We start from the raw sequence: 10771 nt of genomic DNA, 5'->3' as shown, positions 1-10771 counted from the left end.
ATATTTAATACATTATTTAAAATACTGATAGTTTGATTGGAACAAGTATTCTTAGCATAATTTATCATAGAGTTAGTTATTCTGAGATAAATTATCTCATCAAGTATATGGAATAACTTATCTCATCACTGTGATATAAATAATCGGATAAGTTACTTCAAACATGACAATCAAACAACATAAAAAAATTTATCCCATCACTATTACTTTTAATCCCTCAGAAAGAACGAGCCCCAAAATTAATAAATTTAAAGATACTACAGTAATATTGTCATATTAGGTATAATTTCTTAAAGTGTGTCAAATCAATAATAATTAATTATTATTAACAAAAGAGGAAATACATAATTACCCCCATTAAACTTATACTTTTTTTTAAATCGAACCCCGCAAATTTAAGGTATCTATTTAAAAAAAGGTATAAGTTTTGTGGAATAATTATATATTTTCTCTTAACGAAAAGAGAATATGAAAAGTAAACTTATGTAAAGAAATGAATTTTGGGATCTTGATCTAACTTAATTGTAAGTTCATGTAAAGAGATTAAGTGTTCATCATTTTTTTAATGTGTTAATTTGATGGCCTAATATGGGTGAACAAAAGAAAACTCAATGTATTTCCTCTTAACGAAAAGAGAATATGAAAAGTAAACTTACATGTAAAGAAATGAATTTTGAAATCTTGACCTAATTCAATCGTAAGTTCATGACCTAACTCAATCATAAGTTCATGCAGAGAGATTTAGTTTTTATTCTTTTTTAAGGCATTAGTTTAATGGCCTAATATGAGGGAATAAAAAAATCAGCTCATGAAGTGAAACTTATTGAAATTTATATAAGTAAATCAATTGTCCAGATTTTTTTAGGAAGACTTTTTTAAAATGTGCTCCCTCCCTTTTAATGTGTATATTTTTTTATAATAGACAAAAGAATAACGGTAAGATAGATAAACAAATTTCAGTACTAAGTTCAATCTAGTTGAGTCTTATATTTTTTTTCCTACAAAATAATTAAAGTATAAAATGCTGATAAAAATTCGTGTATTGTCATCATTAAAATAAAAGAATAGACCCGCGCAAAATGTTATGACCTAAAACTATCCGTCGGTACTACTACTTCCGAAAATCCGATAACTATGAAACTCGCAGCTGCAAGAAAATTCCTCCTCCATCTCCCCGCACTGCCGAAAACCGGCAGTATTTCCGGCTTGAGATGCTTCTCCGGCGAGATCGACGATACACAGAAACCTCTGCCACAGCCGCCAATCTCCTTTGCCGTTCCCGAAATAGTCTCCCTTCTGAAAACTACCGATCACAATGACTGGATTTCCAACTCCGAGCTGGTTGAATATCTTCATACTCCTCCTTCCCCAACTTCCCTTCTCAAAATTACTCGCCAATTGGGGTCCACTGAAAAAGCTTTACAATTTTTTGAATTCTTCAAGACTCATAGTTCGAGTTCATCATCAAACCCCTCTTCTCTTTCCTTCACATTTCAAGCTATTCTCGAACAAGCAATGCGTGAAGAAAAATCTGACGTACCCCGGAAGCTATTTCAACTGTTTTCCTTTGCTAAAGACCGAAAAATCCCTTTATCGATAAATGCTGGGACTCTTCTTATGCGATGCTTTGGGCGAGCCAAAATGCTGGAGGAATCGATATCTGTATACCATGAGCTAGACTCGGATTCAAGAAATACAAATGTGGTTAATTTGTTGTTGGACTGTTTGTTTCGTGGAAGGAATATTGATGATGGGTTCAAGGTGCTCGACGAAATGCTCAAAAGGGATAGTGATTTTCCTCCGAACAATAGTACGGTGGATATTGTTCTGAGTGCTATGTGGAAGAGTAATTGGGTGGGGAGAAGGATGAGTGTGGAGGAAATCTATGGACTTCTTGTGAGATTCTTCGAGCATGGTGTGTTCTTGGATGATGTGTGGTTTACTAAATTGATTACCAAGTTTTGTCGAAGTGGGAAGTGTGATAAGGCCTGGGACCTTTTGCATGATATGATGAAGTTGGGTGGTCAGGTGAAAGCTTCTTCATTCAATGCCCTTTTGTGCGGGTTAGGCCGGGAGCATGATTTTCAAAAGATGAATTTGCTTATGAATGAGATGAAGGAAAAGGAAGTTAACCCGGATGTTGTGACATTTGGGATTTTCATCAATTATTTGTGCAAATGTTACAGGGTCGATGAGGCACTTCAGGTGTTTGAGAAGATGGGAGGGAGTGGAACTGATGGGGTTCTTGTTAAACCAGACCTTGTTCTCTACAATACATTGATTGATGGACTTTGCAAGGTAGGGAAACAAGAAGAAGGGTTAAAGTTGATGGAGAAGATGAGATTGGAGAATGTATGTGTACCTAATACTATTACCTACAATTGCTTGATAGATGGTTACTGCAAAGCAGGTGAGATTGAGAGGTCATTGGAGCTTTTTGACCAGATGAAAAAGGACAGGGTTGTGCCAAATGTCATAACTATGAATACTTTGCTCCATGGAATGTGTAAGTTCGGGAGAGTTAGCAGTGCTATGAGATTTTTTGCTGAGATGCAAGAGAGGGGTTTAAAGGGGAATGCAATCACCTACACCATCCTCATTACGACTTTTTGCAGTGTCAACAATATTGACAGAGCAATGAGTTTGTTCAATGAAATGTCAGAAGATGGGTGTCTCCCTGATGCCAGGGCATACTACAGTTTGATCATGGGCCTTTGCCAGGCTCGAAGAACAGATGAGGCCTCCTGTATTGCTTCAAAGGCGAAAGAAGCTGGGGTTGACTTGGATATTATCTGCTACAATTCTCTGATTGGGGCACTTTGTAGGAAAAATAAGATTGAGGAAGCACAGAAGATGCTTAAAGATATGGAAGAGGCAGGTATCAAACCTGACTGTTACACCTACAACACTTTAATATCATATTTCAGCGAGAAGGGGCAATTTACATTTGCCAGTAGAATTATGAAGAGGATGATTGATGATGGTTATTTGCCTGATGTTGTTACATATGGAGCATTAATTCATGCATATTGCGTAGCTGGAAATCTTGATGAAGCTATGACAATATTCCAGAATATGAGTTCAGCTATTAATGTGCCACCAAACACAGTCATATACAATATTTTGATTGACACTCTCCGCAAGAGTGACAAATTAGAAGCTGCTATTTCTTTGTTGGGTGATATGAAGGACAAAGGGGTAAGACCAAATACCAAAACATTCAATGCCCTCTTTAAAGGTCTTCGGGAGAGGAATTGGGTTGAAAAGGCACTTGAAATAATGGACCAAATGACTGAAAATGCATGTAATCCTGACTACATTACCATGGAAGTCCTCACTCCATGGCTTTCTGACATTGGTGAAACAGAAAAGTTGCGGAGTTTTGTGGAAGGATACAAGGTTTCTACTTCAACTGCCTAATACTAACTGGAACTGAAGATACTTCCCTAATTCTACTGTGATGTTCACTGGGCATGTCGAGATTCTTTTGCAGTCAGTTGAGGTCCCATTTGGATAGTCTCTCGACCTTTTGGCTAAGATCAAATGGAATGTGAGAGGTCTAATTTGGTCTTCAAGCTCCGTGCTATCATTTGACATACCTGCATTGATGCATAAGTTGTTGTGTAGGTACACAAATCACGTTCTATGAAGACATCTCTATTCATTGCCCTTTTAATGAACTGATTATCATTTGGACACAACAAAATGATTTCACAAATTTGGTGGTCGTGCTGATTTGAATTTTCAAATTTCATCCAAGTTGTACTGGTGTAATTGCTTATGTGTTCTTGGATAATGATTTTATTGATATGAAAATCAAGATAAAGTTGAAATAGAAGTTATGCTTGTATTGTGCCAACTCTGTACTAAGCTTAATATTTTGGCTTTGAACGTATCTTAATGCTGTTCGTCTTTCCTATATTTGTCTTTTGATCTCCATGTATGCACAGTTCTGAAATCCAGATTTCTGATGGTCTTCTGCTATCAATATCTTAGTGTTTGTTAGGAACTCATACATTAGTGTTCTTCTTGATGTGTATGAATTACGTCTGATTGTTGCTGCAGTTAGCTGTGTTTCTACGGAGTCCAAATTTGGGTTTGATGAAGTTGTGTATTTGACAAGTGAAAGGTATAACGATCAATGAAGTGGGATGAAAAAAAATGAAGATCAGATTTGAAATTTCAATAGAATCAAAAAAAGAAAAGCCAAGTGATTCGTTTCCATCTAAGTTTTAGCTGCCAAGAGTTACTCGAATATGTGCTGGTGAATAGTAATATATACTTGATAGAATAGTTGAGACGTGCACAAACTTGAGTAGCATAGTTCAAGTGAAATTTTGCCTCTTCTTAACATGTTCCTTTCTCTCTTTTTGTCCTTTTTGGGGGTTATTGTTGAGGTACTGCTCCAACATGTTGTTTATACTATTCCCCATATGCTAGAATGTATCTACTAGATTCCAATGTTCTTTTGGTGGGTGCTTCCCTTTTGAAAAGATATGTTTCGTCCTTTCATGCTCTTGTCCACTATGTTCTAGTTGTTGAGAGACTATAGATGCCAATTACCCAAAGTTATAACCTAAAGTTTTAAGTCAAAGTGAGGAGTTAATACCTTATATGATCACTTAACTATACATTCTTCTTTCAGAAAATTACTCAACTTTTGATTTCAACATAAAAGTTATTTAACTATCCATTATTTTCTCAGAAAGTCATTCAATTTATTTAATTTTTTTAATTAATATTTGTTGATATTAATTATTTATAATAAATAATAATATTGAAAAATAAAAAATACCTTTCAAACCATTTAATGTATTATTTAAACAAATTGTTTAAATGATATTTTTTATTTTTTAAAATTTTGGTTTATTTATAAATATTTAATATAAGCAAATTTTAATTAAAAATAATTAAATAAATTGAGTGACTTTTTGAGAGAAGAGTGAATAATTGAGTGACTTTTGAGTTAAATTTAAAATTGAGTGACTTTCCGAGAGAAAAGTGCATAATAAACTGACTTTTGAAGTAAAATTAAAACTTGAGTTATCTTATGAGGAAAGAGTACATAATTGAGTGATCATTAGCGGTATTAGCTCTCAAGTAAGATAAATGTTATGTTATGCTTTTAACTCTGAACTTTTTTTCACAATGATATGTTTCATTTATAGCCATAGTCCCATAGTAGTACAACTTTCAAAGATCTTTCTTTGTTAAATTTGTTGTCGAATAAATATGGCGACGTTAGTTGATATCAAGTAAGTGCTTATTTTCAATTGGCTCGACTTCCTTACAAGTAAATCAAATTTAAATTGATCAAAACAATTATTTCAAACTTTAAGAAAAATAAAAGTCAAAAAAGATGAATATCGTTCCGATAAATTACCTAACTTTGCATATTAGCAGGTTGTTAACTCAGTTGAAAGAATTGAATAAATATCGAAAAAACAAACTTCAACCCTTGAATTTTAACTTTGAATAGATAGGAGTTCCATTAGAACACATTACATTCACTTTGTACAGTACCTAACTGGATATGAGTCTACAGCACCCGCATTTAGAGATATCTAGTATCTGTAGAGAAATATTTTATTTTATTTTATTTGTGTAAAAGTTTAAATTATTACTTTCTCGATCAATCACGAGATTAAAAAATATTATAATACATTTTATATATCTATTATAATCATGATCAAAAATCTTTTTTACTTTTTAAACATCGCATCAAATCAAAACAACAGAACTCATTTTTCAAATTTCAATCAAATCTATGTTCACACACCTACCTAATTCAATCGATAAGCAAAAATGGTGGTTGTTTGAGGTAAATTTGCCAGCAAATTTCCCAAGATTCCATTTGGTAGGACTGAAAAATCACCAAAACATAATTAGTAGCACAAACACTCAAAAACACTAACATGAAACAAGCACCACAAAAGGTATAAAAAAAGGTTACACTTGAAAAAACTTAAATCATTGATAATGATTACTAGTACTACTAATTAAAATTACAACATTTATCAACTAATGGAATTTTTTTACCTCTAATCTCTATGTACCTTGTATAATCCAATATAATTAACCTACTACTCTTACTTTTTCCTTTTTGCTCTACTATGATTATGGAGAATGGAATTATACCTTACACGTACAAAAAGAGAACCAAAAAAAAAATTAAAATTTATAATTAAAGAAAAAAAAGACATTGAGATATCAAGATTCTCTCTTGCTTTCTATTTTCCTATATCTCTAACGGACAAAAAAAGATACTCCTAACAAGTGAAAAAGAAAAGTGAATAAGAAGAAAAGCATCAATATCTTCAACTTTTTTATCCGGCAAGTCAAACGCCGCCTGCGGCGGTGGTTGTGGCGTTATTTGACATCCATGGAAGCTGCATAGACCCCGGAAAATTATCGGAAAAGCAATCTCCGGTGGTCTGAGCGGCGAGTTCATCTAACCCTTCAAAAAAATCATCATCTGCAGGCTCCATGTTATCTAATCCCATATTTGAACTACCAAATTCGTCATCGTCGTCTTCAAAAATGTCTTCTCTTTCATCCCTGCTGCTTTCTTGCTTCTCCGTCGCCGGAGAATGACACGCCGGCGAAGATACCGGCGATGAACTAGTGGGTTTGTTAGAGTCACTTACAGTACCAGCTTCGGAATTCGCCGGCTTCTGACGGGTACTTCCGGCGAGGGAATTCCGGTGAGTTGGCATAGGGTGATTGTGCTCTGCTGTGTAAGTTACAATGAACATATTCGGGTCGGATCTATTTCGCTCCACTTGTTTTCGGGCCAAACAACCCTTTGAAGTACTACACCTGTAATATCCCCTGTTTTTACCCAAAAGCAAGAAAACAGAGTATATCAGAAAAACTTTAATTACTGGGAAAAAAAAGTAATTAAATTTATTTAAGTTGTTTTACCAACTTTAGAATGTAATTAAAAGAGAGATTAAGGAATTTACCTTGGATATGGAGAGCCTTTGATGGGTTTTTGTCCATATTTTCTCCAAGACCACATGTCAGAAGATAAACCTTCAGCAGGTACTTGACATACCTTCTTCAATTGATTTTTTCTGAGAAAAAAATCATTAAAATGTGTGAAAATGAAATAATATAAAAATTTGTGATATGGGTTTATGTAAAAACTAACAAAGGTCTAATCTTTCCATCAAAAAACTTCATAAAAAAAAATGTTAAAGTTACCTTCTTTTAGGTCTTGGGCTTTGAACATGTGAAGCACTAGTAGTTGTGGAACCATATGCAGAGAGAGGAGATTGTTTGGGTTGTGTTAATCTTGTACTGTTTAGCTGATGAATATGTTGTTGTTGTTTTAGTGTTTGTTGGGGTGATAGATCTTGTAGTCCTCCAAGAACAGAGAGAGGTGAAATGGGTATATTATTAGTATTATTTTGAGGAGAAAGAGGTATTTGTTGTGCTTTAGGGAAGAAAGGCTTGTAAAGATTATGCAACTCTTCAAAATCACTTATGGGGTTATCAAATCTTGGGACAAATGGATCTTGAAAACTAAAAAAGTTGCCATCTTGTCTTGGTTGGAAGCTGCTGCAACAAGAATTAGTGGTGGCTGTGGTGGTGGCGGCAGCAGCGGCGGCGGTGGAACTAGCGGCGCAGCCTCTGACCACCGCATGTAGATCCCAATCCTCTTCCATTTTGTTAATTTCTTGGCTACGGCCTTGACTTTTTGGTTAGAGAGAGGAAATGCAGAGAGAACAAAAGAAGGCGCTGACTTTTGGCTTAAGAGAGATATGGAAAAGGGATCTGAGGAGAGGCATAAATGAGTGGAATACATTTATTATTTATAGAAAGAGATTGTGTGTGATTTGGCTGGTTTTCACTAATAATATGTTTAGAGAGAGAAGGTGGGGGACAACAAATATTTTTCATTTTTGATTTCTATTTGAAAACATTGGACCTTTTCTTTTAATGAGTTAATGAGTTTTACTTTTACCCATATTTAGTCCTCATATGTTCAAGATTTTAGTTCTCAAAAGGTGAAATTTATGTACTAATAATAATTTCAAAATAAGGGTTAGTACTGTATTACTAAAAATAATGTAGGCATTAATTTTATATATTAATAATTGTGAAAAGTGTTTTTTTGAAAAAAAAATATTTTAATATAATATACGTTATTTTTAATACATTGAATGATATATAAGAAATAATATAATTAGATAATATAAATATTATTAGTATAATCTATTTAGTATTATTCTTATATATTTTAAGAAACAGCCCTTAATAGTATTAATTGTACTAACTGAAGTATTCTAGTAAATCGCATCAATTAATTACTCCATCGACACCTCTATTTATTTATGTATTGACATAAAAATTTATTTTACTTGTTCAATTCAAAAAATTAAAAAAATTCAATCATCTTTTTTTTTATAATGGGAGATAATATCTCGCTAAATGTTGCTATAATAAAGTTATTATTTTATTTATTATTTGTCAATCTGTGTAAGGCATGCTAAGTCAATATAAAATAAATAAAAGTAAAAGGAAAAAGAATTCGATTTAAAATTATGATATTTGGCCGAAAACAAATTTTATGAAAAAAAGGGGGGAAAATTGAATGATCTAAAATATTTAATAAATATATCCATGATCATAGAAAATAAAATATTTGAAATAATTAATTATTTTTAACATATGACACTTTCTTTACAAGCTAAAAAGGAAAGTACATACATTACTTGAAGGAGTATAACTTATGCAACATAACATAAAATTATAATTTTAATCATAAAAGTTTATTCAATGGAACCCTTTTTACTTTTTACATTACTATGTAACAAAAAATATAAGTGGAGTAGAATTTTTCCAAGAAGATGACAACAATGGTGTTGCTTTTATCTATTTCTCTTCTTTTAACTTTTTCATAGTCAAGCCATAAAAATTGTATCCAATCTTTCACATAACTTTTTCATAGTCAAGCCATAAAAATTGCCTATCCAATCTTTCAAATAGGATAAGCAAAGCATTTGCTAGCTAACATGTCAACAACTTAACAATTGTTTAATAAAAGTGCTAAGACTTGGTTTGAGTAAGATTCTAAAAAGGAAAAAAAGATAAGGATTTTGTGGTTTGTTGGTTAGCACAAACATATATAAATTTAAATTAATTTATTGTAGTGTGTTAAATAATTCAAAGGGACTTATCTTTTGTCCTCATCTTAATAAATAAATAAAAAATATTAGTATTTTTTTATTGGTCGTTTTGGAGGGGGTTGACTTTTAATAATGTCAAAGGGGCTATGGTGGTTTAGCAGATTAGAAAAGGTCCACGCGGTATGTGTTTACACTCTCTCACATCGAGTCTCGTGAGTGCGTGCACTTACCGACAAAAACAAGAGAGAGGAGAGAGAAACGGGGTGCTTCTTCATGTGGAGTGTCTTTAATTTTTTATTTTTATTTTTTATGTGTCCCTATTCTAAGTTGGAAACTTGGAATATGTACCAGAATTTAAGTTATAGTTTATAAATATAAAATTGGGAAAATATCCAAGTAGCCCGTCAACCTATGCCCAAAATCTCACAGACACACTTACACTATATTAAGGTCTTATTACCCCCTAAACTTATTTTATATGTAATTTTCTACTCCTTTTTAGCCTACATGGCACTAGTTCGAAAAAAAAAAGTCAACCATCGTTGGGTCCATAAGATAGTGTCACGTAAGCTAAAAAGGGGTAAAAGATTATTAATAAAATAAGTTGAGGGGGTAATAGGACTTTAATATAGTATAAGTGTGTCCCTGAAATTTTTGGCATAGATTGAGGGGGTACTTGGGCATTATCCCTATAAAATTTAATACATAACTAACCACTTAACTTTTTGTTATAATATTCAATTTAGATATTTGAATTACCTCTAATTTTAACTAAATATCTTAATTCTTAATAAAATATCTCAGTTAGATTTATTATTTTATTTTTTAAAAAAGATTTGTATTTTGATTCGTCTATTAGTTAGTTAAGTTAATTATATAAAATATATCATATTCTTTATCACGTGCATCAACATCAAGTAAAAAATACCTTGAATTTTTTGCGATAATTAAGGTGAATATATATAATCTAAAAAAGGACACATTTCACATGGTTAACTTTACTATCTATAATACAAGAATGAGAACACATCTGCAAAAATTAAACGTAAATCGAAAGTGTCTAATTATAACACTTTATTAGGAGTTGGATCATTCTATTGAAATAAGACTTAGTTTAAGTATCTAAATAGAATATATTCGATAAATTTAAAAGGTTAATTATGTATTAAGCTATGAAATAAATATAAATTAAACGCAAGGGTCATTCAAAATTGATTTTTCTACTTTAAGATTGTGTATGTATTACTCTCTTCAAATCTATTTGCACCATTCATTTTGATTTGTTTGTTTAATTTTACATTTCAATGCGTAAAACATGTTATTTTATTTTTATTTTTACAACTTTTTAATTTTCATTATTCAAATAATATATTTAAACGACATCACTAAAAAGATATTTTAATATTATAATATATTTCAAATGATTAGTCTAATAAGTTTTATTTTTTAAAACAAGGGATAATGCTCAAGTATCTCCTCAATCTATGTCCGAAATCTCAGAGACACACTTATATTATACTAAGGTTCTATTATTCCCTGAACTTATTTTATTAATAATTTTTTACCTCTTTTTAGCCTACGTGGCACTATCTTGTAGGCCCAATGATGATTGACTTTTTTTTCAAACTAGTGTCACG

General features: G+C 32.1%; 2 protein-coding genes across 2 annotated transcripts; one reads left to right on the top strand and one right to left on the bottom strand.

The window, feature by feature from the left end:
* Nucleotides 1-962: 962 nt before the first annotated feature.
* On the top strand, nucleotides 963-3919 carry LOC101265078 (pentatricopeptide repeat-containing protein At3g61520, mitochondrial-like). Its single transcript, XM_004231145.5, has one exon. It carries the CDS (start codon nucleotides 1135-1137, stop codon nucleotides 3418-3420), a length of 2286 nt encoding a protein of 761 aa, XP_004231193.2. The 5' UTR covers nucleotides 963-1134; the 3' UTR covers nucleotides 3421-3919.
* A 2036-nt stretch (nucleotides 3920-5955) lies between these two features.
* On the bottom strand, nucleotides 5956-7797 carry LOC101261749 (WRKY transcription factor 22). The gene is made up of 3 exons (XM_004229884.5): nucleotides 7207-7797; nucleotides 6966-7076; nucleotides 5956-6831 (listed from the first exon to the last, which is right to left on the bottom strand). The coding sequence occupies exons 1-3, from the start codon at nucleotides 7668-7670 to the stop codon at nucleotides 6339-6341; spliced, it is 1068 nt and encodes a 355-aa protein (XP_004229932.1). The 5' UTR covers nucleotides 7671-7797; the 3' UTR covers nucleotides 5956-6338.
* Between the last annotated feature and the right edge of the window lie 2974 nt (nucleotides 7798-10771).

This window comes from Solanum lycopersicum, chromosome 1 (genome assembly GCF_036512215.1).
Source record: "Solanum lycopersicum chromosome 1, SLM_r2.1".
In the NCBI taxonomy this organism is placed as follows: Eukaryota; Viridiplantae; Streptophyta; class Magnoliopsida; order Solanales; family Solanaceae; genus Solanum; species Solanum lycopersicum.
This window is presented reverse-complemented; position numbering and strand designations above follow the sequence as displayed.

Coding starts and splice junctions, on each gene's coding strand:
- LOC101265078 (XM_004231145.5), top strand. CDS start 1,135: ATGAAACTCGCAGCTGCAAGAAAATTCCTCCTCCATCTCCCCGCACTG.
- LOC101261749 (XM_004229884.5), bottom strand. CDS start 7,670: ATGGAAGAGGATTGGGATCTACATGCGGTGGTCAGAGGCTGCGCCGCT. Junction 7,077..7,206: donor AGCCCAAGACCTAAAAGAAG/GTAACTTTAACA, acceptor TTTTTTTCTCAG/AAAAAATCAATTGAAGAAGG. Junction 6,832..6,965: donor AAAGGCTCTCCATATCCAAG/GTAAATTCCTTA, acceptor GGGTAAAAACAG/GGGATATTACAGGTGTAGTA.